At 43.2% G+C, this 26,415-nt stretch overlaps 1 protein-coding gene across 1 annotated transcript in view; it reads right to left on the bottom strand.

Annotated features, from left to right (window-relative positions):
- Window positions 1–449: 449 nt before the first annotated feature.
- FLT3 (fms related receptor tyrosine kinase 3) overlaps window positions 450–26,415 on the bottom strand; it is a 52,631-nt gene continuing 26,665 nt past the window's right edge. Inside the window, exons 10-24 of the mRNA XM_016209434.2 lie at window positions 24,612–24,715; window positions 23,828–23,936; window positions 23,401–23,579; window positions 22,555–22,661; window positions 22,320–22,452; window positions 22,126–22,230; window positions 18,944–19,054; window positions 17,923–18,076; window positions 15,738–15,820; window positions 14,786–14,913; window positions 11,397–11,519; window positions 8,910–9,021; window positions 8,460–8,559; window positions 7,889–7,994; window positions 450–978 (exon numbers count right to left, since the gene is read on the bottom strand). Of these exons, the coding sequence (XP_016064920.2) occupies window positions 856–978; window positions 7,889–7,994; window positions 8,460–8,559; window positions 8,910–9,021; window positions 11,397–11,519; window positions 14,786–14,913; window positions 15,738–15,820; window positions 17,923–18,076; window positions 18,944–19,054; window positions 22,126–22,230; window positions 22,320–22,452; window positions 22,555–22,661; window positions 23,401–23,579; window positions 23,828–23,936; window positions 24,612–24,715 (1,777 nt within the window). The 3' untranslated portion in view covers window positions 450–855. The remainder of the gene's footprint in view (window positions 979–7,888; window positions 7,995–8,459; window positions 8,560–8,909; window positions 9,022–11,396; window positions 11,520–14,785; window positions 14,914–15,737; window positions 15,821–17,922; window positions 18,077–18,943; window positions 19,055–22,125; window positions 22,231–22,319; window positions 22,453–22,554; window positions 22,662–23,400; window positions 23,580–23,827; window positions 23,937–24,611; window positions 24,716–26,415) is intronic.

The following is a 26,415-nucleotide window of genomic DNA, read 5'->3' as shown; positions in this document are numbered from 1 at the left end:
AGGGGTGGAGAGCTCTTATTTGTAAGCACTATACTAGAAGAGAGGCTAAGGGGAAGAAAGAAGAGGCAGAACACTTTGCCATGCACTTCACCAAGAACTACACCTGGCACGTCAGGAGGAGGACAAGTCCAAGTTTACAAGCCTGTGGGATGTCGGGTGCTAGGCTCCCAAGGACAAAGGGGGCTGCATCAAAGAAGAGCTACAGAGAAGACAGCAGACCTCCAACATCCGCTGTTCTCCTAGTCTGGGGGCAGGAGTCACGGGTCCTTTCAAGATTCTGAAGAAAGAATGGGCCTTCTTAGTAGGAAATAAACACACATGCACAAACAAAACATCACACACAACTCCAGCAGGTTCATTAACTCCAGGTCAGTCTTGTCTTATATATACTGTGTAAATAATTCAATAACAAACATTTCTATAGTAGAAACTTTATTTCCATTCATAAAATATATCACTAAATAGCTGAAAAAGTTACATATTATTTTAAAACATAGGTTTAAAAAATGATTTCAGCTTCTCCTCAGCAAAATGCTTTTGTTTTATGTATTTACAAGAATATACTATACTTAGGTACACAATTTTCACTCAAGCCAGCCTGAGAAGGCCTTTGGACGCAGGTAGATGCTCCAATAAAGTTAATTATCAGCTCTTCCTGCCTTGTGCAAATTCGAATTTACAAAAGTTCCTTTGAAAACAAGAGTAAATATAGAGAGCTTCTAGAGAAAAGTCCAGCAAAGCAGCAGTTGAGAATACATATTCTTTTAGTGATGAAGTTAATCTTGTTTTGGTAATCGATAACCTGTTGAAGGTGGGCAGGGTGGGGGGAGGAGTCCTTAAGACTAAATTGTTTCTCTAGGAGTCTTCAGCCTGATCCTGCGGAGAGGGCAGCCCTGCTTCCATCTCTCTGCTGTAAGGTCGCTGGTTTTGGTAGCCAGAAGAACGTTTTGAAACATGGTCATCTATGTTCTGATACATCTGGATACAGAAAAGAGACAGGACACACATCATCTGGTTAAGACTTACATGTCATATGCCTATATTGCAAATTATTACTTACTTTTACTACTCATAGACCTTAGAGGCTATTCTGCATATTAATTGACAAACTTAATGAAGAAATCAAGTCATAGTCAAATCTTTTATTTCATTATTGTTTCTACTTTTAGATATAAAACCTTCATCTAGAAATCCTAAAGCCATGCAGAAAAACCACGGAAGAAAAGGGCCACAAGAAAGACATCTGTTCATTATGCAACTAATACAGAGGACTGATTCTTGACTTCTCACTTGGGAGTTTAGTAACTTTAAATTTTTTTTTACACAAACAAAAACAGCTCTATTTTTTGTCTGGTTATCAAATTAGTATACATTCATATAGATAATTTAAGCGATATAGAACATTCTATAGAAAAAAGCTAAAACCACCATTATAGAGAGCTTGCTGTCAGTCAGCTCAGACTGTAAATTCTGTTTCAGCACCTTATTTTGAATTACTAATATGTTGTTCATATGTTATACATGTCACTTACGATGTTCATGTTAAGTGTGTTACATATTTTCACTATTTACTAAACATGAACATATATCATCTTTTCAATGGCAGCCTAGGGTTCTATAATGCCGATATACCATAATTAACCTTCTGATAAATTGGTTATATACTATAAAGTGGGAAAGTGCACACCTGGCTATGCCTGTCTTTGGGAGAAGCAGGGAGAGTGATTAAAAGGGGTGCATGATTGAGCCATGATGCACTTGGCCTGTGCTGCCCTGCTGGAGGGTTCCTTATTTCTACTCCTATCCAGTGTGTCTGGGAAACTATTTTCCGAGCTTTACCAACAGTGGTAGTAAGAGCCTTCCACGTGTCTAGTCCTTTGTCAACAACATGTTTTATCTCCCTCACTATGCATGTGTTTCACAGTAAACAAAGTTAAGCATCTTTTTCTATATTCAATGGCCTTTTCTTCTTTGCCCTTTTATATTGGGCTGACATGTCTTTTTTATTTATAAGAACTCCTTATGAGGTGGAGACAGTGCATTCTTCAAGTTTAAAGGACTCCTCCATTCCCCCATTCCTCACTACTGTCTGTTGCTGTTGCTGTTAATTTTTGACAATCAGTTATAGTGTTAAATGAATGGACTGTTTCCTATTCTGAATTTTTCTTTCTAGAAAACTATATATATGTGTGTGTGTGTGTGTGTGTGTGTAGTCTCCTTTTGAAGTTGGTCCGCATAATGACAGTTTGCCTGCGCCCTTAAGGATGCATGGCAACCATACATCTTTTCTGTGAAGTGGATGTAGCAATTAGTTAATTGGTTATGACCTACTGGACCTGCTGAAGCAAATGTATGTCTCTGGCAATGAATTTCTAACCATTTAATGAAGACTGTGACAAAAATACCAATAACGCTTCAAATCCAACATCTCCAAACCTGAATCATTCCCTTTTACCCCTAAGCCTTCGCTTCTCCCTGTGCTCGCAGTTCCACTTAGCGGCCACCGTTCACCTCGCCCCCGCCCAGGGGCCAGGCCACCTCCTCGGCGCTGCACCTACAGCCCCCCAGGCACCGGGGCAGGTTCTGACTGTAGGTAATACTAGAACCTGGTCATAAGATTGACGTGAGGGTTGAGTTATTACAGGTAACATATTAGTAGACTGTGTGGAAAACACTAAAAAAATGTTAAGCTATTACATTATTACTATTATTAGTTCAAAAAGTGACTTCTGGCTTTTCGGGCATCACCGTGGTTTCCGCTGAGCCGCCCTCGGCGTCACTGCCTGCCTTTACTCTGTGAATGCCCCTCCTGTTTTGTTCACGCTCTACTTCCTCTTCCTCCACTTTTTTGTTAGCTTCTCGAGTTGAAAATACAGTCATTTATTTTAATTCTTTTTTTGTTTTCTAATAAATGAATTTAAGTTAAAAATGTGGCGAACTGCCCAGGGCTGAGTGGCAGGGTCCGCTTCCAGTTCTCTTTCCTCCTCCTTTCGCATCAGAGACGAGAGTTTTAATTCCCGACACGTGCCTTTGGGGCTTTTTTGGTTGCTCTAGGTGATTTCTCATCTCGCTGCATCAAGTTTAGTGAACGTGGCCTGTATGATAACAGTTTTATTTACTTGGAAGTCGTCTCTCTTAAGTGAAACAAATTCTTGCATTTGGTTTTCCCAAATCTATTATTCTCTTTGCTCTTTCTTCCCCACATTTTGGATCGGTCTGGTTTTCTCTGGTCCTTTTTCCCTCTATACTGAGCCTGAGGTTATATAGTATATTTCTATGTTACCAGTGGCTATATTTTCATTTTCCACGCCTGTTTTATTTGTACATACATTTAACAGTGCAGCTGCTCCCAATGCAGAAATTCTGCAGAATCCCATTAGACCTCTTCCTACCTTTTTAAAATTTTTAAAAACATTTTTATTGATTTCAGAGAGAGGAAGGGAGAGAGAAAGAGAGAGTTGAAACATTGAAGATGAGAGAGTCATTGATCGGTTGCCTCCTGCACGCCCCCAACTGGGGATTGAGCCTGCAACCCGGGCATGTGCCCTGACAGGGAATCAAACCGCGATCTCTTGGATCCTAGGTTGATGCTCAACCACTGAGCCACACTGGCTGGCCCCACCCTTTTATGATAGTACTTTTCTTTGTTCTTTCAAAGCATTTTCTATTGTGGGTTTTCCCTCTTCATTCCAACCATAACTGCTTTCATTGTCTTAGCGATTTTCCATGGTTTCCAGCCCACAAAAATCTCCTCCTTGCCTTCAAAGACAGTTATGCCTCACTTCTTTTAAAGTGTATACATAGATATTTCCTGTCATTTATGGGCATTTATGGGGGCTGATACGAGAGGTGACGTGAGTTCAGGCCCCATGGCCACTGCCCTAGTTTGCTCTCTCGCTTGTGTTCACCTCTACTGCTGCACTCACCTCTTTATTTTTATTTTTTTATTGATTTTAGAGAGAGCGGAAGGGAGACAGAGAGAGGCAGGGAGAAAAACATCAATGTGAGATAGAAACGTCAACCAGTTGCCTCCCTTACACATCAAACTCGCAACTTGGGTATGTGCCCTGACCGGGAATCGAACCCAAGACCTTTCAGTGCATGGGACAACACTCACCCAGCTGAGCCACACCGGCCAGGGCTGCACTCACCTTTTAACTGATGTACTTACTATCACTCTTTGGCCTTTGCTTTCTCTAATTTTATGATTCCTTTCCTTCCTTCCAGAAGAATTTACTTCTAACTTCTCTATGCTAAGCATTATGCTAGCAGCTAGGTATACCATGGTGAACAGTACAGACGTGGCCTCTAACCTACATTCATCCATTTATTTAGTGACCAGTTATTGTCTCCTGACTATGGGACTCCATCAGGTGATGTAAAGATGAGCAGCACACCATCCTTGCCCTCACACATCAGGTCCAGGGGTGAGAAAGACAGGCCCATAAAGCAAAATTATCATACAACATGATTTGCATCTCATATAGAGTTATATAAAAAGTATTACAGAGCCTGAAAGAAGAAGCCTGAAATTTGACTAGGGAAATTAGGGGAGTCTTTGTAGAGAAGAGAATATTTGATCTGGCTCACTTTTTATATTAATTGAGGTATAATTCACTATAACACTATATTAGTTTCAGGTGTACAACAAAGTGATTCAAAATTTGTCTATATTGCAAAAGGATCATCACGTAAGTCTAGTTATCATCCATCACTATACATAGTGATCTGGGTCTTTAAGACAAATATTGAAGCATGTCTGTCCCCTCTAAAATCTTCACTGGTTCACCACTGTTTAAATAATGCTTTAGCAGGTTATCCAGTGATCTCCCTGCTCTAACTCCATACTATTGGTGTTGGGTTACATATAAAAGTATTATCCTATGTTTTCTCTATGTGTTTCCCTTCCTTCTCACTTGTACTCTGAGGGCATTTTCTTTCCCTGGTCCGTGATGAAGCAGAAACAGAATTTCTACAAAAACTATTTACATGGGCTCCGGAAAAGGTTACCCCGAGCAAAGTATGCTGGCCAGGCCTATTTTCCCATCCAAGAGACTGGACGTGAGTGTGCTTAGATGTGAAAAGATGGAGCAGCAGCAGAGGAGGGACAGGGTTTGCTCGGAGCGGGCAGAGCTGCCTGGTATGGTTGCGCAGATTACACCTTGCTCCAAGGTGCCCAGCCAAGTGGGCAAGTGGTGACTAAAACCCCATCTGTGCTCTGCTCCCCCGGCATCTAGACTGGATGCACTGGCCAGGAGTCAGGGACTCCTCTTGGTATATTCATCTCACCCAGAGGGGGCGCCTTTTTCTAACTTACCTAAAGAAGCTACCGCTTGCTACCAGGGCTCTGATACCAGTAAGGAGAACCTTTCATCACAAAGGGCCAGGAAGAAGGCAGAAGAAATTGGGGGGAAAGTTGGAGCACTGTCCTTGACCATGGGTACCCTCAACTGAAACATCATCTATGGAGAGCTTGCCATTCCATTCCTGATGGCTCCCTGACCAGAGGGAAGGGGGTTTGGACATTCTGTGGGTGTGGGAACATGGAAGGAGAACCGCGCACCAAAGCCAAGGTGGTCCTGACCAAAGCCAAGGGGTTCTTCAGTAGCAGTGGCCCCTCCCCGCCTGGTCACACTAGCCTCACAGTCTTGTTTCCTCCATTTGTGCCCACTCACACCATCTATTCCTCATTCTAATTTCTCAACTTTGTCCCTTTACATTACTCATCCAGCATGAGACACACTACCTACCTTCCACTCCCCAGTAGACAAAATACTACTCATTATTCACAGCACAGCTTACAGACACCCCTGTAAATCTGCATCTGACTTCCCAACAAGTAAAAATCACTCAACCCTTTTTCTTTACTCCAACAGCTCATTTCTTGTTTCTCTCTATAACTCTTCTTTCAGTTTATTTCATAGTGTTATTAACTGTTTACAGGTCATCTTTTAAATGGCCTATATTCCATTCTTTTGGAGGCTTTTTATTTCTCCCAACCTTTTGACCTAATTTCTTGACAATAACTTAGTTTCTATATGTGATTTTTAAAAAAAATCATCGCAGGAGGAAAGAACACTCACCATCTACACAGGCCTCTAGAAAAACTACAGAATTGAAAATGGGCTCATAATAATTTCAAAACAGAGGACAGCCAATCCACTTAAATAATCAGATTCATATTTAACTAACATTTATTGAGTAACTACTAGGTGCCCACTATGTGCTAAGTCTTTTCACATGTCATCTTAATTACTCCTTACAACTCCATGAAGTAAGGTTTATTAATGCCATACTTCAGATAAGAAATCAGATCCCCGCAAAAGCTAAGTGACTTAAGTCATATAAGAAGCAAATGTTGAAGCCAAGATTTGAACCTAGGTATGGGGACTTCAAGGTGTCATCTTTTGTTCAGTTCACCTAGGGAACAGCTCCTTTTGCTATGGCAGGTGGTACTGGTGAGGGGAAGAATCATCAGAGTAATTCCATATTCTCAAAGTTCAAGGATCATCTAACTTAGCAACCCATTCTGTGGGGAGCCGGCGGGACTCCCCCCGGGAGGACCCGCCGGGCGAGGTGCTGCCCAGGGAGAAAGACCCGGGAGGCCCGCTTGCCCTAGTGCCATCAAGAGAGAAATCTCTGAGGCATTGACCCGAGTGGTGGGCAGCGGTGCTAGCACTCGCCCTGCTCCCCCCGCTCCCCCTCCATCCGAGGGACAGGGAACGGTTTGCATTCAGTGTCCCAGCTATCAATTTGCAGAGACCCATGCAACGGTATCAGTGGAAAATGCTTCCCCAGGGAGATGTGGATGAGTTAGTGGCCCCAGGCACAGAGGAGCTGCCTGGGTGAGCTGCAGAGGTGCCCTCCTGCTCCCTGACCCAGTCCTTGAGGCACCAAAGCAACACTAAATTCTAGAAAGGCTAATTAGGAAGCTGGCCCCGGCCTGAAGGGTTAAAGGATAGTTAAGCCACATACCAAGCCAAGGACTCTATCCTCCCCAAAAGTTCCCATTAGAAGCCGAGATAAGGATACTTTCCAAGGCCTGAGCTCCTGCAGGAGGCAGGGTGTTTACTCTGAAAAGGCATTCGTAGGGCCTTGGAGGAATTACTTAGTATCGGGCTAAGGGAAGAAATGTGGGGCAGGGTGCTATTCAGCACAATCAACAGTGCCTGTATATATTGAGCGGAGAAAATAAACTCGGGGCTGGCAGCTGGCAACAGGAATGAGCTGCAGCCCTCCCGATCCCATCCTGTCTCTTGTCTTTCTTTTCCAATCCTCACCCCCTCAATCAGGTTCCCGTTCGACTGCCGGCAGGCTCCGGCACCATTCTACAGGTGAGAAAACTAAGGCCCAGAGACATAAAGTGACTTATTCACACAGCTCTTAGGAGGTGGAGTAGTAGAGCTGGTATTAGATGCTCACAGCTCCAGATCAATGTTTATTTCCACTCTACTATATTACATGATTGTTTTGTACAAAGCTTCATGTTGAATTAGGAAAGGTAGGTCAGGGATTAAGTTTTATTTAATTGTCTAGTCCTCTGTACTAGACACTTAAAAGCACTTAATTTCTTAATCAATTGGCTGAAATCTTCAGGAAAAGCTCCCCACACGCCACCAAAAAAATCACTTAATAAGTATGCCTCACCCATACTACTTTTATTTTTTTAATTAAATTTAATTTTTTGTAAAAATTTTTCAATTACAGTTGACCTACAATATTGTATTAGTTTCAGGTGTATCACCCTGCACAACTTTTAAAGGGCAAGCACGACAAATTGGGGTGAGAAAGGCAACTTGGTGCCTTTGGTTTTTAGGAAAACCAGCAACGAGTGTTCTCACTGCTTCCTTTCTAGTCCCACTCGAGAAAGTGGTGTGCTGCCACTTACCGCTTCCTCTGCGTCTGCCAGCTGACATCCCAAACATGAAGTCAGGTTAGGGAAGGACGGCCGTTTTCTTGAGTCAAAAGCCCAGCAGGATTGCATTATAAAGTATCTGTAAAAGCAACAGAACAGGGGCAAGATGAGAAAATCTGAACAGAGAAAAGGGATCATTTTTCACATAATGAAGCACCCCTGGCTGCCAGGGAGCTGCTTATTTGTGGCATGTTTGTTTTGTGGCAAGTACTCAACTGGATTGTGAACTCCTATCCGAAAGGACAAATTCGATGATGGACATAAATGCATTTTAAAAAAACAATGTGGACTAGAAGTGAGGAGATATTGTCTTATCACCCTTACAGATCCCTCAAGCAAAGGAATTGAAACCCAGAAGTGAGAGTGCCTTAGGGCAGGAAAGGCTCAGTTTTGTTCAGAAACCCCCAAGGAGGAGTTTTCTTTTCTAAAAAGGAATCATCTGAGCATTGCATTAAGGAGCTTTACTTTTTTTTTCTCATGTATTGGAACCTAGACAGACTGAGCATTTCTGATTGCAGCCACTTTATAGTCTGTGTGAACTTACATTTCTTCTGTAGCATAAAATGGCTGGTCCATTTTAAATCCACTCTGAATGAGTTTATAGAAGTTTGCGTCCACCGGAATGCCAGGGTAAGGATTGACACCTGAAGGAAACATGGGGAGTGTAAGCATTTACTCATTCTTCATTTCTTTATTCATTCAGTTAACAAACGTGTGGAGAGCTCCCGTGCGCCAGATGCTGAATTGTCCTGGGCTGCTACTGGGCGAAGTCATGGCTCTGCTGTTGAGTAGGTAATAGGCTGAAGACAGAGCCATCCACCCCAGCAAATAAACATCAAGTGGCACCTGTCGCAACAGAAGTAAGACTCGGGAGCTCTGGGCCCATTCAAGGTGGCATTTCATCCACTCTTTGACTTAGGAGCCAAGGACGATGCAGAAGGACAGACAGTCCAAAAGCCCAGTGCCGGAGAGGGCAGCAAACTACAAAACTCACCGAGTGAGAATATCTCCCAGAGTAATATTCCGTATGACCAGACATCACTTTTAATTGTGTAGATCCCTTCGAATAAGCTCTCAGGAGCCATCCACTTCACAGGGAGGCGGGCCTGTGCAAAATCCAAGCGGGAATGAGTAGTGAGTTTTCCGCACACAAACATCACTTCTTGTCTCTTGTGAGCTAGAAGATGAATTTTATCTTCCTAAGGCCACCCTGAATGCTTTATTGAGAAAATCGTATTCCTTGTGCAGAAGTGTTTCATTTCAAATTGACATTCTAACATAGTAGCCTAAAAAAAACCCACCCATATTTCTCTAAAATTTACCTTGAACAAAACTTGTGCTTGCAATTGGGAAGTTCAACAGTAGATACTTTCCATTAAGGAGCAGCCAGTCAGCTGCCCAGAGGTGAGTGGACACTAGGGAATTAGTGCACAATTTTGTTAAAGCATTTCTTGGAAGAACTTTAGTGGAAATGCTCTCCACAAGAATGTGGTGAAGGGAGTATATGTCATCACTTCCAGAAATGATAGCAGGCTGGCTTCTGTGGCTTTAATAATTTCCAGTAGCATGAAATGGGGATTTTGAATGAGTACAGCCTCAGATTAGAATCAAGATGGGGACAAAGAGCATTGTGCAGTAGTTTCTTTTTCATGGGTTGGGGAACCCTTCACAGTGTACGGTTATTCTGTTGAGTAAAATCAAAGCTCAAGATAGAAACCCTAGCTTAAATCCTCCACAAATTGATGAGCTGATAGAATCAAGCAGGCTAGTCTGGCTAATTTGATCAGCTAAGGGAATTAATCATAGTTGCAAATGTGATTCAGCTTCCCACATAAGAGACCACCAGCTAGTAGGGTAGAAACTGCATAGCCATAGGTGTGCAGTCATATTTGTGACTTCAGCTACAATGAGGCACAGATCTAAAATCAGCTAAGATGATGGATTATTTGAATCTAGTGGGAATACAGTTGAATTTGATTTTTAATATTTATTGGACCTTCACTCTGGACAGGAACTTTCAAGTGGGTTTTACTGGTTCTGGGTTTTGTTGTTGTTTTTTAATCTTCACCTGAGGATATTTTTTCCATTGCTTTTCAGAGACAGTGGAAAGGTGAGAGAGAGAGAAACATCGATGTGAGAGACATACATCAATTGGTTGCCTCCCGCATATTCCCTGACCAGGGCGGGGGATTGAGCCTGCAACCGATGTACGTCTGCAGCCGGGGTATGGCCCTTGGCTGGAATCAAATCTGGGACCCTTCAGTCCATAGGCTGATACGCTAACCACTGAGCCAAACCAGCCAGGGCTGGTTCTGGGTTTTATTGGTTCATTCCCACGAGGATGCTGAGGTCAGTGTATAATCCCCATGGGGAACACTGTATCGTGGTTATACAGAGCTCAGGCTCAGACCATTCACGCTTTAATCCTTGGGCTGTGTAATCACAGGAAGTTATGTGTCTGCGCCACAGTTTCCTCACCCACAAATGGGCACTTTAGAATTAACTGAATTGATATATATAAAGCACTTAGAACAGCGCTTAGCTCACGGTGAGCATGACATCAGCATTTGTTGTTATTATTTCACAAGTAGGAACGATAAAGCAGTAGAAACCCCAAAAATGAAGAGACCAAAAGAAGACTAGGGGCTTGAATCCAGGTGTTGTAATTCTTAACAATCATACTCTTTTAACTACACAATGTTACCATCTAGTATTTCTAATACTTTCCTTGTAAATAACACACCTGCCCTCAGTTTTTTTAAGCAAGTAGATTTAGTCATAGTCTCGGTTTCCCTGTGTAATAACAATACGATGACAAACATTCATTAACTAATATTTAATTTAAATTTGTGCCTTATACAATTTTATATTTAATATGTAATTTACATGTTGTACTTTATTGTAACTATTAGCTATTCCCATCATTGGAAATATAACTCAGTAGTCACTTTATAGTTAAGGGAACTGAAATAAATTCAAGTAATGAGATTTGTTTTTGAGTGTGGCTTGCACTCAAAGGACCCTAACTGACCTATTCTGATGAGCCCAAGGATAGATGTGTGGCTGTTTTGCTCACCTTTTATTACAGATGGAATATTCCCTGGAGCTGCAGCAAACTTAAGCATAAGAAAGCAAACTGCTGCCCTAGTTGGTTTGGCTCAGTGGTTAGAGCGTCAGCCCGCCAACTGAAGGGTCCTGGGTTCAATTCCAGCCAAGGGCACATACCTCAGTTGCAGGCTCAATCCCTAGCCCAGATCAGGGTGTGTGGGAGGCAACCAATCGATATGCCTCTCTCACATAGATCTTTCTCCCTCTTTCTCTCTCTCTCTCTCTCTCTCTCTCTTCCACTCTTTCTGAAAAGCAATGGAAAAAATATCCTCAGGTGAGAATTAAAAAGAAAAAATAATAAATAATAAATGCTCACCACAACGACAGAACACAAAATAACAGTAGAAAAACATGTAAGAAACAGCAGTCTCACATTGCCTCTGATAACGTAGTTGGAATCGCTCATGATATCTCGAGCCAATCCAAAATCACATATCTTCACCACTTTCCCACGGGTTACCAGCACATTCCTGGCTGCCAGGTCTCTGTGGACACACTGTAAAGAATGACAATGGAGAGTTATTTGCTATGGCGCAGAGTCTAACAGTGTGCAGCCTTCGAGTTCAGCAGGAGTTACAGGTGAAGGAAAGTATAGTTCATGTGTTGTCTTAGCGTTGCTGGGCCATGAGCAGTCATCATGAAGTGTAACCAAGTCAGTCAGTGAACCCAGGGCTCATTTCTCCAGCTATTGTGGCTGCAGACATTGTGCTGCTCATGGAACGTTCCCAGAAGCCAAAGGGGATGGATTCTTAGAAAGGAGAGGAAACCTAGCCAATGTCATATCTTGATATAAATAAGAGACACAACAGGGCCCTCTGCTGAGCTCCCAGAGGGATTTTCAGAGGCCATCTGCCAGCACCCTTATTGCGGTAGGGAAGAAAATAATCTCTTTTCTGACTGAAAAATAGTTTTGGCAAAAAATGGGTAGCCTCAAAGAAAATATTCAGAAAAAAACTAAAAAATAAGTTTGGGGAGGTTGACTAAAGTGGAATCAGGAAAAATACCTGAATTGAAACATGATATGACATTAATCCAAGTGGTCAAGAAAATTAACTCTAAGAAGGAAGATTTTTAAAGAAATAGGGCACTAGTAGCAAAGGTCCAAAGGCCTATCTTCAGTACTTAAAAAACAAAAACAAAAACCATAAAGACTCAAATTCCTGCAGCTCTCCTTCCTCCCTACCCAGCTTGCTGAGAGTGTTGTCCACTTGCGGGCTCCCTTTACATTTCCCCGGCTTCCCCAGCAGGCCCGGCAGCCGCAGCTGCTCAGGCACAGGGCCAACCCAGGCAAGATTTGATTGGGCCTCTCAGGGGAATGCGGTGCTGTTGGCCAGCCCTCCTCCTTCAGGTCTTTCCTTCTGTGAGTTCTGCAGGTCACTCACCCGTTTTCTTCCTGCTGCTCTGGTGGTTCCACATCCTCCCCTGAGACACTTCATCCAAACCCAGGGATGCAACTACCAGCACCCAAATCTCTAGCTCCAACCCAAACAGTTCCCTTGAGCTTCAGACAGGCATAGCCAAGTGTCTACTTTGTTGCCTAATCAATCTCACATTCAACGTGTTTAACTCATGACCTTTCTCAACAAACTTCCTCCTGATTACGAATTCCTGACCCCATCCCGTGTTCCCTGCTGGTTTTCCTTTAGAAAGGCGTTTCTGTACCACCTCCCCTCCCCAGGTCTGACGCGCCTGTCCCTCCCCTGGGTTCCCAGTTCTTACTGGAACACAATACTTATCATGCTCCAGTATAATCATTGATTTGCCTGACTGCTCATCTCTTAAAAAATAAAAGCGAAAACCACCCAGTGCTCAAGTGATGTTTGAGGGAATCACATAGACTACAGAGGAACCTGAGGAGCAGCCACAGGAAGGAAAACAGGAGACAGTGCCATCATGATTCAGGGGAAGGCTTACAGGGAAAACAAGGCGAGAGGGCCTAAGACAAAAAATTCTCATTACAAGCCCAGGGGGGAAAGGCAGTGCTCCTTGACCTCCAGTTGTGAGCAATTTGAGTATTTACTTAACTACAGGCAGCCAACTGGGACAGACAATTCAGGTGGATAACCCTCCAGTGTCTACCAAGATCCTTGCGAAAGCACTACTGTAGTGGTGCAGGTGAACTATACGAATTAAAACTCGGACAAGGGGAATCTGACAGCAGGCAGGCAGATGAAGAGAAGACTGTCTCAGAGGTGAAGGGCGAGAAGATACTATGAGACAGTAATTTTTTTAAACTATTGGGCAAGGATGCCCAAATTTGGAAAAGAAGAGCAAAGAAGGTAACAGGCACTTTTAATATCCCGGGGGGGGGGGGACGGACACCCTGCACTTCTAGTTGAGGTTGTGCTAACTACAGGGTGGGCAAAAGTGGGTTTACAGTTGTTGGGTATGTAAAACAGTGAGGCTACTGCAATAATCATAACCTGCATGTCTTTTTCCATACAAACAGCTATAAACCTACTTTTGCCAACCCCTGAATATAGATTAATTTGGAGATAACTGACTTCTCTTTTAAACATTAATTCTTTCCTATAAACATAGCAAAACTCATTTATTCAGGGTTTGTTTTTTGTCCTTTAGTAAAGTTCACAGGTTTCTTTCATATAAAGATGTTTCTTGGTATGTTTATCTCAAGATGTTTTATAGGTTTAGTTGCTGTTATGAATAGAATTTTTTCTAGTCTTCAAAGCTATTGGTTTATTTCATGTTAATCTTTTTAAAAATTGAGATGTAACTGGCATGTAACATTGTATTAGAGACTTTTTTTTCCAAGTATATCTTTATTGATTTCAGAGAGAGGAAGGGAGGGGGAGAGAGAGAGAGAAACATCAATGATGAGAGAGTCGATCAGCTGCTTCCTGCACGCCCCCCTGCATGTGCCCTGACTGGGGATCGAACCACGATCTCCAGGATCCTGGGTCGATGCTCAACCGCTGAGTTACGCCCGGCCGGGCTAGAGACTAATTTCTTAAAGGGAAAAATACAGTTGAAATGATTCTCTCCAAATTCAGGGAGAAAGAGGAGAGAGGAGGCAAAAGGAGGGAAATGGAGGAGAGAAGGAGGAAAATAAAAGACTCAAAGGAAAAAGAGGAGAAAAAGTTTGGGAAATAAAGAGAAGGTAATGGAAGGTAAGTAAATGAGGACAGAAAGTAGGTGGAAATGGTTTGAATCTGCTTGTAGGCAGGAGACACTTGAAATGTCAGAGAACAGCAGGGCTGAAAGACAATTATACAAAGAACACGAAATTGACATAGATACCATGCTGGAGGCAGGCTCCAGGACCTTCTCACCACGGTCCTGACGGATCGTGGAGGTAGTAGGCAGGCCTCCAGGGCTGCTGCCCGTCGCAGGACACTTCGAAATAGGCACAGGGTGGCAGCTTAGAAAGCAGGGAACTCTGTGTTTGAGCCTCCTCTTATCCCGAGTCAAATGCTCATGTGCAAGGCACGGCCTGACAACCTGGGCTGTCTAAGGAAGGCCCGGCACAGCTGCACCTCGTTGTGAGGGGGGGTTCCTGAGGACTTCCTGCCTGGACACGTCAGGGTCACTGGGAGGGCTGTAATACCCATTACCTCATACCGGCCCTGAGCCTCTATCTATAATTAGCCAATAACCAGGTAACATTCTAGGTGACTCCAACAGTGGACAAGGCTGGGAAAGATAGGCTAAGGGATATAAGTTAAAATAAACAAGGAAAAAACCCACATCTTTTTCAAAATTTTCTTTTGTTGTTGTTGTTAGTTTCTTCTTTAAGGAGCTTACCGACTTAAATTCCAGAAATTCCATTCCTTTGGCAACTTGATAAGCGAAACAAAGAAGATCTTCAAATGTAAGCACATTCAGGTCCTCTTCTTCCTCCAGTCTTTTTTGATTTTCATATTCAATTTCATCTGTAAAATAGAACCGGTCCTCATTTTTGCCAAGACTCTAAGAAGTGGCCTTATTAAATAAATCTCTATGAGGAAGTTATTAAAGCCACCATTAGATGAGGTACTAAGCTGTGCAAGTGCAGCCCTCACATCATTTTCCTGGTCGGACGAGGGCTATTTATGCTGAGAGCTATGCAGCCCATGAAGAGTCACCTGAAGACTCTTTTTGGTTAGAGGGGTAAATGAATTCTCCAGCTGCTTTGCTGACAGATGGCTTCTGGATCAGCCAGGAGTCTCAGATGCTCTTCTTTTGCGGTAGGTAGTTTTGTCACGTTGGGAAAATAATTCACATCAATCTAACACATTTTAGGAGCCATACTATACACTCACTGTTCTTCCATTTAATCCTTTTAATAGTCTGATGAGGGAAGTATTATTTGGCCCATTTTACAAAAGAGAAAATTGTGACTCAGATTGTTAAATAATTTACCCAAAGTCATCCAGCCAGAAAGTGAAGGAACCAGAGGTTAACACAACTTCTGTATGACTCAGCATCTTTTCCATGTACCAGGTAATGGCATGGCTCTAATAAATTTATGACTTTAAGAATAATAATCTGATCCAACAAAATGGCCCTCAGTATTTATTAAACATTAACATAAGATTCACAATACATAAACTGTTGGTTTTTAACTACTTTTAAAGCAAATATGCGTTCAGAGAGCCTACAGATAACAGTAGCAAAGTAAAACATGCTTTTGCATCTATACATCTTTTAAAAAAGATAACAGAACTCTTGTATCCATTTCTATTTTTAAGTGCTACTAATTAGAATAAAATATTACCTTTGGGTTGAAAGGAATTCTCATTGAACCCTGAGATATGATCCGAGTCCTGGTGTATTTGAACTTCTTGTGAACCAGGCATACTATTTAAAAAAATTGTTATTTCATTATTTATGGTCTTCTGAGTAGACACTTTATTTTTTAAAAAATACAGTTCATCAAAGAAATCAATTCCAATTATAAATGGGCTTTTAAATTAAAAGCACAGCATCAATTTGTTCACTTTTTGTAGAATTAAAAACATCTGTGTAACTGAGCCAGTCTAACTAGGGGCGTAGTGGGCCTGGTATCTGTGTGGAGTCTTACAGTTCAAAGATGACTTCAGTCACTCAACCCCTACAAGTCTACAAGCTGGTGTCAAAGTCACATTTTGTAAAAGAAAACTTGGGCTTGGGAGATAAGTATGATTGGCTGAAATCATGGAGCAGGTAGAGAGTGCAACTGTACCTCAGTCTTCTGTTTCTAAGCTCAGCTGTCTTTCCCTGTAACAGCTCAAGTGACACAGGTCTACAAGGACCTTTACATTTTCTACCATCCTCCTTTTTTCAAGGTGACCTTTGCAAAGCTTATTTCCTTTTCTTGTGAAATTAATAAATAGCAATAATGCCAATCTCTTGTATGGTATATAATATAGAACTCTTCACTGAGGAACTTCTATGTATTATGTACAATGATTCAACTTATTTCAGCATACAAGCTTACCCCAACTTAGAGTTTCTATATCTTTAAAAATGGCTTAAAGCTTTCAGGCCACAAATATTCCAAAAGTAACTGTTTCAGTGCATTTTGTATCCCAGTGTCAGACTGAATGAAAGGCACTGAGTTCGCCAGCCTTGGTTATTACTAACCAGGGACTGCTGGTCATACACATCTGATTCCTTAGGACAGACTTTCTGTTCTAGAATGCAGATGACATTAGAATTGTCTCAGCTGTAGAATATGAACTGAGAAATGAATATAAAAGGGAGGACTAGTGTGACAGGTATAAATCGGTGAAGGGCAACTGCACAAAGACATGCGCGGGGATCTCCGAGGGGCCTTACGGGCTTTAGGTGCTGGGTCTGTATCAGACCTTAGGAGGCCAACGGCCTGCCCTGAAACATCTGCTAAGTAAAGAAAGCTGGATCTCAAATGTACCCTCCAAAAGTTCCCCAATAAAGATAAAAGCCTCCGACAAATGTGCCTTTAGGATAATGGAGAGCTTTCACATATGCAGGGAAGTAGGAAAGCACTGTGGATCAAGGAACGACACTATCAGAGTGCCTGTGAATTCATTCAGAGAACGGTGTTACAGAGTTACGATGTTCAAGCAGTTAGCAAGAAATTGCCAAGGATAAGGACAAGCACCCCACCAAACTTCCCCAGCCTCATCCATACACACCAAAACCAGGGCTCTGCCAGTGCCGAGAGTCAGGATTCCCACGGATGGAGGGATGCACAACACAGAGCACAGAGGCAACTGTTACCATAACTTTATTCTGCCCTCATCACATTATGTCAATGGATCTATCCTATTTTTTAAAATCCAATTTATTCCCTAGCCAGTTGCTCAGTGGTTAGAGCGTCGGCCCTCAGACTAAAGGGTCCTGGGTTCGATTCCAGCCAAGGGCATGTACCTCAGTTGCAGGCTCAATCCCTGGCGTTGGTCCGGGCACGTGAGGGAGGCAACCAATCGATGTGCCTCTCTCACATCGATCTCTCTTTCTCTCTCCCTCCCTTCCACTCTCTCTGGAAAGCAATGGAAAAAATATCCTCAGGTGAGGCTTAAAACAAAAACAAACATTAAAAAAATCCAATTTATGAGGTAAGAGCTCTCTTGTGCAATATTCCCAGGACTTCTCTTCTTTCACCAATGCCTACATGTTAACCAGCAGGACTGAGGGACTGAAAAACATACCTTTCCCAAACTAAATATGTGCATAGGGTGTGATTTAGGCACACACAGGTGGACAGAGACTGGCTTAGCTGCAGTGCCTGGAAGTAGGAAAGGTTATTGTTCCAAATCAACAGGGAAACTCTAGCAAAGATAAGTGACTTTTCTAGGTCTTAGAACCCACGGACTCCTCAATGCTGGAGTACGGCCTTTAGAAGCTGGCCGGGCGTGTGAGAGGGGAGGTGTGTAACCATCATACTTTGCACGTGTCCTAGAATGCATAATCATAAAAACCTTAACCTATTCTCTTACCTGGAATTTGGATGTGACTGGAAAGTGGGGTAAAAACTGAAATTGTGTTCCTTGAAAATCTCTGTCCATGTCCTGTGAAATTTTTCCCTTTTACTTCTTAGATAGTTGAGAAGATCGCCATAGCAACAATATTCAAAAATCAAGTAAACTGGCCCTGAAATAGTGACAATTTTAATTATAGGTAGATAAATGCCAAGTAATTTTTTCACATGTCTGTGTAGCAGGGAACATGTTATACTCGATAAGAACTCACTTCTCCCCTGACTTTGGGAGAGTATAACTCTTTCTGAGCCTGTCTCTTCTTATACATTAAATTCAATTTCAGCTTTTTGCTCACACTCCTTTGTAAAATAGTGTCTCCTTGCCTTCCACTTTGGCCCATTAACATGCGGCCTCACCAATAACCACTGTCTACCTAGATTCCCCAGTTTGCAATTGGAAATAATATGCGAGCTGCATGATGAGCACTTGGTAAATACATGCTGATTCGTGGTTTGCCTGAAGAGGAAGAAATAGATGCCTCATCCCCTCTGTGATCCATTTGCTCTTTTGCTCTTTTAGTCTCAGTCCTAGGCCAGCTGTCCCAGAAAAAATTACTCTGAGGCACGTCCTTCGGGTATTTCTATGCAGAAGTGAAAGAATCAGAGTGCATGTTCTGTTGAATTCTAGGAAAATAAAGTTTGAAATCCCTCCTTGGCTGTGCATCTTTGAAGCAGCCCACTGGGGCAGTGGCCACGCTCAGCAGCCCTCCGCAGCTGGGGAGAAGGTAGAGGGAGGACACACAGAATGTACTTGCAGTACGGTGACTGCTTTTAAGTGGGTTAGAATCGTGGGGCACGTCCCAATAAAGAGAGGCATCCTCTACACTGACCCATCTGCTTACAGCACACTCACGTCTCACTCCACGTGGGTTCGAGGACCCACACCGTGACTGAGAAAATAGGAAACATGAGAACAAACGTCTTCTTTGCCTTCAGGCTAACCTGTGTGCGATCAGGAGTTCTGAGCAGGAATTGGTTACCTGACTGAGTGCACGCTCCCAGCAGATTCACGATATTCTCGTGGTTCCCCAGGTGAGTCATCATTTTGAGCTCGGACATGAGAGCTGCTCTTTCAGAGCTGTCTGCTTTTTCTGCCAACAGAAGAGCATAAATGTAAAACCAAAGTAAAATGGGAATTTTAGGTCATTTAATAAATTAAAACTTTCCTCAGTTCAGAGGACATTTGCATAAAAATTTTAAAAACACGTAAACTACTACATGAATTTTGAATAATATCTTATGTTTTAAGACAGAATTTCAAATACTATAATAATATAAAAGTTGAATCTAATAATGTGCCTTTCTATTGGATTTCCTCTACCAAAATTAAAACCCTTAATATTGACTCTTAAAATGCAAAATAAAACAAAACAAAATAATAAGAAATAACTTTTCCTCCACAGAAGTTAATACATACACTGAAGGGAAAAGCTCTTTTTTTTTTTTTTACTCTTAAATTTGTTGAATTCATAGAGAAACAAGCTACGAATGTCAGTGAAGGTGGCTGGCTCCAGCCTGTTGGCCCCCAGGTCTACAACCTTAAATTTGTAAGTGGGTCCAATGGTGAGGACCAATTCTCACTAACCAAGCTCTCAAGAGACTAATTAATTGATCATGAGGAATATGACTGGTGAGTAGGCTGGAATGAATCTACTTGACTATGCATTCTTTCTCTGGAGAAAAGTCTAGGTAGCTTGGCAAATTGTACTCATAATCTTGCTTAGAAGCATAGCATGAGGGTAATTACTGAGGAATTCAAAAGTCTTATGTCACTGAGGCTGATGTGCCAGCTGGTCAGAGCACCCTTGCCCAGGTGATGCGGGAGCCCTAGAGGCAACGACAGGGTTTTGGGGGCTTCCCTATCCAGGCACCAGGCACCCACCCCTCTGTTAAGTTATTATTTCTTACAAACATAGTAACTTCTCTTTACATTCAATGAAGATTTTATTAGATATTTCCAGGTCCCTTTACTTAGTCCTGGAAGACACCCTAGCCTTTATGGTGGCTTTTCCAGAGCACTGATGCCAACAGAATCTTATTTCCAACATTGTGGCTTGGGCATGAGATCTTTCACTTGCACATTGTGACCCACTAGCACTTCACGTCTTCTGCTGCTTCATGTTGTATAGGGACTTGTGGCTTTCAATTGTCCATGTTTTATTCCTCATAACCAAAATAATACATTTTATGGGTGCTTAACTTTTTCAAAGCATTTTCATATACCATTACCTGACATTCATTCATTCATTAAACAAGTGTTTATTGAGGGCCTACCATGTATGCAGCAATGTGTCAAGCATTGAGGGAATAAGTAATAGACAAGACACAGTCCCTGCCTTCCTGGAGCTTAGAGTCTCCTGGAAAAGGGTGACATGAACAAACAATTACAATGTAGTATGATAAATGCAATACGGGAAATGAATGTAAGGGTGCTGTGGAGTCACACCAGAAGGACACCTGACCTAGCCTTCAGAGGGATAGGGAAAGGGAAACCAAATGTCTATGTTGAGAGCTGAGGAAAAATAGGAATTAATTATGTGAATGCACAGTGAGGAGGTAGAGAGAACATTTTATATTGAAAGAACAGAACAGGCAAAGAGCAAGGAAGAAGAGACCATAGCAAAACAGATAGAGGCCCCGCCCTCTTGAGGCTTATAGACTAATGTGGCAAATAAGATATTGAGTAATTAAACAAAGATATAACTATATATTGTGATAAATTCTATGGGGGGGAAATGTCTATAGAGAGCTAAGACAGCAGCTAGCAAGAAATTTGATCCCGTCTTTGGTGTGAGAGCATGTTTCCCCGAGGAAGTGATATTTAAGCTGAGATCTGAAGGAGGAGTGATAGAGAACTATGTGGAAGGGGAAGGGCGAGCAGAGAGGCTAGGCCTGTTCAAGGCTCTGAGCTGCAAGGGAGCACTGTGCTCTGGAGAAACTGAAAGAAGGCCAAGAGTTCAGGGCAGAGTGGTGACCACATGCAGGGCTGTGTAGGGTATTTCAAGAGTAACTGAAAGCAACTGGAAATGGTAGGTAGGAAAATGTCAAGATCTGCTTTGCATTTCATAATCGTCACTTGGGCTTCAGTATAGAGAATCTGAAAGAAAGTAGGAGGGCATGTAGGGTAGCTGCTTGGAAGGCTATGGCAGCTATTCAGAAGAGATGAACTTGGACTAAGGTGGCAGTAATAAAGATAAGAGGGAGGGTGGACTAAAAGGACACTAAGCAGAAACCTGGTGGGAATCACTCCTGGGGTGTTAGAATGGGGATAGTTTCAAGGATGAGTCCTAGGTTTCTGGTTTGCCCAGTTGTGTGGAGAGGGTTGGAAGAGTTCAGCTTGGAGAAGCTGAATTAAAGGGACTTCTGAGACAGCCAAGCATCTGGATACATGACCCTGAAGCTTAGCAGAAAGATTCCATCATGAGAACCACTGGTGTTCAGGATAAAGTCACAGGCATGGCTGAGACGGCCTATGGGGAGCATGTGGAATGGAAGTGGAAGGGGGCCCAGGAGTGAGCCTTCCAGGGCTCCCCATAAAGAACTGGCCAGAAGACAGCCAGGAAGGGCTGTGAAGCAGTCAGTGAGGTAGGAGGAAAAGCAGAAAAAACGGTGACATGGAAACTAAAAGAAAAAAGGCACTTAAGGATGGAGAAGAGTCAGTCCTGCCAATTTGTGTTAAAAATTCAAGTCACATGCCCATTAGACTTTAGTTCATTGGAGGTCACTGACCACCTGAGCAAAAGCCAGGGGGTTGGGCAAGGGATTTTGCAAAGTGAACTAAGGGGAGGGGTGGAGGTGTGAGCCAGATGGGCGTGGATAGAGCCAGGAGTGAGAGATGATACAGAGAGCTCCAATTTGCTCTTCTACCCAGAGTATACATCAAAATGGCAGAAACAACATCTCCCTGTAGCAACAGTACTCCCAGATACTGAAGGTTCCCCCAGCTCCCCCCCAAAAAAAGCTAAACAAAGAGAAGAGGAAGAAGAGGCGGAGTTTTGGATTCATGACTTGCATTTTATATTCATGGCTTGGTTGACACTAACCCGACACACCTCATTCTCAGCTTTGAAGGGTGGTGAGCCTCACCCACAAAAATGATGGGAAAGAGAAGGGGAGGCGGGAGCCTGTGCCGCCCACCTTTGTGGCTACCATTTCACTGTACCTTTCAGCATTTTGACAGCAACCTGGATGGAGACTTCTGTCTTGCTAATTCCATAAGCTGTTGCATTCATCACTTTTCCAAAAGCACCTGATCCTAGCACCTTCCCTGCGGGAGAAATGGTGAATGAGTACAAGTTCGAGATTTTCCCATAGAAAGGCAATGCTACGGAAACACCTCGAACATTCGATTCTTACCAAATTCTAAATTTTCTCTTGGAAACTCCCACTTCAGGTCATAGTCATAGTCTCTGAAATCAATGTAGAAGTATTCGTTATCCAAAGAGCCGGTCACCTGGACCATCTGCAGTTGGCTTTCATACCTGTATTGCTTCAGGGATAAAGCAGCGAGTCCATTAGCAACAGGCAGCTCTTCAGAAATAGGAAAGCATGATACATTTTTACCTTTGAGTTTTTGGTTGTGTTTTTTTACCTTTTTGTACTTGTGACAAATTAGCACGGTTAAAATGGCAATGAAGGGGACACAGAGCCCGATGGCTGCATAGAATGAGATGTTGTCCTGGAAGAAAGGGAAGGGGCCTGCAATACAAAAGTTTAGGATTCCTGATTGGTATTATAGTGAATGCTCGTCATGATCTCGCACACCCTGTTTGAGTCACTGGGACTTGCAACCTTACAAGCTCTCTGCAAGATACTCCACTACTCGTGGAAATCGGGCAGTATAAAGGAAGAGCTTCTTCCTAGAACATTTTAAATGATCTTACATTCTTAGGATTATAAGAATTACATCTATTTAAACCCACAGGACAGACAAGTCAGATTAAAAAAAAACCACAAAACATATTGAGGACATTATATTGTATGAATGTGGAGACCTTAAAGGATCCTGGTGATTCTGAACGATAGGTGTAGGCAGCCAGGTTTCAGAATTAACTTAGGGTGGCTCTAAAAAAATAAAATAAAGATCCTAAAACAGCAAGCTAAAGGCAAATAAGGAGATTAAGCAAAAGGGAAAGCGGCAGCTGCTCCAAATTACTAAAAATGTTTTTCTAAAATTAGGTCTTTCGGGACAGTCACTATTGTGGGACTCAGGGTTCCACCTCCAGGGTGAGCCGCGGAACCTCGCGGAGAAGCGGCTCCGCCCCGCCTGCAGGGCGGCGGGCGGTCCCCGGGGATTCCTGCCTGACTCAAAAAAGCCTTCTTGCATCACACACCCAACCTTGTAAGTTCTTGTAAAATTCCCCAAACACAAAGGACCAGCAGGGACCGACTCCGAGCGGGAGTTCCCCAGCTGTGCGCCCCGGCGGCAGCTGCCTACCCGGCCCGCTCAAAAGCACGGTCTCGCACGACGTGCCCAGGGAGTTGTGGGCGCAGCACTTCACCAGGGCCCCCCGGACGGCCTGGCTCACGTTCAGGGTGCTGCTCGATATCCACCGGCCGAACACCTTCCCGTTAGCCCTCCTGGTCCAGATTCCTTCCGTGATTTCTTCCGTGCAGCTGAAAAGAAAGGGCAGACAGAGCGGTGAGGAGGGGGCGCGCGGCCTTCAGCCTGCACGCGACGCCCCCTCTAGGGAGCTGCCCAGCGCCAACCCGCAGGAGTGACCCTGAGCCTGCAGAAGTGCGGGGGACTGGGAGCGAGCATTGTAAACGCTCATCACTTCTTCAACTGCATTCATGAGCAAGAGCCGCTATGTGAGGGTTTCGCGTTCTTCCAAAGCAAGAGGCGCCCGCGTCCGTCGTATTACTTGGGGGCGGTGCGCGAGCACTTCCTCCAGGTCCACGCGGGCGAGGGGTACCCATCCGCCGAGCAGGACGCCTGGACCCCCGACGCCTTGGCCAGCACTTGAGGTTTCCCTGCAGAGAACAGCAAGGAAATGAAGCTCACGAGGCACAGGGCTTTCCAGAAACGGTTTCACAGTCAGTTTCATTTAGGCCGCCCCTTTACTCCGAGCAGTTTGTGCTTCTGGGGGGGTGTCCCAGGCGGGGTGACACGAGACCTCCGGCTGTCCCTCGGCCACGTCATTCATCCCCCCGCACGGCGGCCCTGCAGAGCACCGCTCCGCCACAGCCAGGCTCAGCACAGAGCTGGGGTTGCGACCTCCATCTACCTGAACACCCCGAAATGATTCTTAGCTTCAGAAGCGTCTGCAAAACTTCCAATAACATGTACTCTCATCTTTTTATAGATCAGAGAAACAAAAATTATTAAAATAAGTAAATGGCAGGTAATATGACTTTTGGCCTTTCTTTAGTACTTTTGACCTTTCCAAGTACTGAAGTCAACAGTCACAACGCTAAACACATTTACGGAGCACATGGAATACGTCTCTTAGCTTCAAAGGACGAGCACAGGTAGAGAAATGTGTATAAACAAAGCTAGTAGGCACGAAAGTAAACCTTCAAAATGCTTTCGCATATAAAGTGTTACAGCATTGCTTCTAAACCATTACTTAGCTCTTTCTGATTATAGTTAATAAATAGTTAAGGAGTTATAAGACTGAATTTAAATTTCTTAATAATTTGACTTACTTCTTATATTCAGCGTGAACATTTTTGTGAACTGGGCGTCATCATTTTCTGCATGGAATATGTATTCTCCTGGCTGGTGTTTGTGGTTGCAAAACTTAGATATGCTGTTTGAAAAAAAAATTAAAGACAGACTTAGCCCAATTCTTACAGTAGATGCTGAAATGAATGATGATATGCATGGGAGGAACCTCCCTTGAGACACTCATTCTCTAAAGTTCAATGGACAAGGAGGTGTCTGTATGCTGGGCCCTTGCTACTCAAAGTGGGTTTGGTGGACAAGAAGCACCAGTTCCTGTATTATCTGGGAGCATGTTACAAATACAAAATCTCAGGCCCTGACCCAAACCTACTGACTCAGAATCTGCATTTTAAGATGTTCTCCACGTGGTTCATATGCAAATTAAGAATTGAGACATGTTGATCTGGGCCGGGGCTCCTCAGAGAGATAAGAAGGTTCCCGATTCTTCTGTTCTACACATTCTGTACTAGTCCAACTTCCCAGAAACATGGAAACACCTCTGTAGGTGGAGAAGCCCATAACTCCCTAGCTTCCTAAAAGAATGGCTCTCTAACATTGGTCCAAGGCAAGACCTATGATGAATCCTTGACAGAAATAGTAATTAATAGTGATGAGGGCTCGCATCAACTGAGTTTGTACAAAATCTTTGGGCCATCTCAGCAAGTTCTAGTATCCACTTGGAGTGTTCATCAACCACTCAATACATTTTGACATGGAAAACTTGATCTTAGGGTTATCCACCATGTCTACCATGTATACAGGATGCTGGCTATTGTAGTGGGATGTGGAATAGTGTAGGAGAGGTAGGGGAGTGAGGACCTATTGAATATGCTGTCATGCATTAAAGAAATAAAGTTTTGGCCCTGGCCAGATAGCTCAGCTGCTTAGAGAGTTGTCTGGATACACCAAGGTGGTGTGTTCAATCTCCAGTCAGAGCACATACAAGAAGCAACCAATGAATGCATAAATAACTGGGACAACAAATTGATGTTTCTCTCTCTCTCTTCCCCCTCCCCTCTCTGTAAAATCAATAAAAATTTTAAAAAATGAAGGTTTGCTCACAAAGTTTCCCTTAAAGAAAATAAGGCTTTTTCAGAGGTTATTTAGGCTTCCTCTATACAGACCACTTGAAGTTTTTTTAAAAAAAAAGTCTACTTATGGGCAGGGTAGAAATGTGAACAGGAGGACCCAGAGTGGAGGCCAGCCATAAACTAAGAGCTATACAGGATGCAGAAACCATAAAATATGGCTCCTGTCCTCAAAGAGATCATATCTAGGTAGATGGACAAACCTACATAAATGGAATAGTTATAACATTAAACAATATAATAAGGCCAAGAGAAGATGAATGGATCAGAGACTAATACATGAGCCAAGTTCCAATGGCTTCATAGAAGTGAGGCTTGCGCTAGGTCTTCGCAGACGAGTTAGTTTTAATGAGAGGGCAAAATCACAGACATCCAAGGAGGAGGCAAGGGCAGGACTTAAGACATGAGATGGGAATTCATATGTCCAAGAAGGAGAATAATGGGGAGGCCAATGAGCAGAGGTCCTCATTGGGAAGTGGTAAAAAAGAGGGCCAAATGGGTAGGGGAGAGCCAGTGATCAAGGACCTTGAAAACCCAGCTGAATTGTTTAGACATGATGGAGAAAGCAGAAGATGCTACGGACTCCTGAGCATGGGAGGATTATCAGGAATGGTGTTTTAATTTAGGTTGATGGCAGTACGAAGTTTATTGAAGGGAAATCTTGCGGCAGCTATAACCCAGGAATTCATTCCTTCAT

Source organism: Miniopterus natalensis, chromosome 2 (assembly GCF_054644295.1).
Source record: "Miniopterus natalensis isolate mMinNat1 chromosome 2, mMinNat1.hap1, whole genome shotgun sequence".
Classification (NCBI taxonomy): domain Eukaryota; kingdom Metazoa; phylum Chordata; class Mammalia; order Chiroptera; family Miniopteridae; genus Miniopterus; species Miniopterus natalensis.
This window is presented reverse-complemented; position numbering and strand designations above follow the sequence as displayed.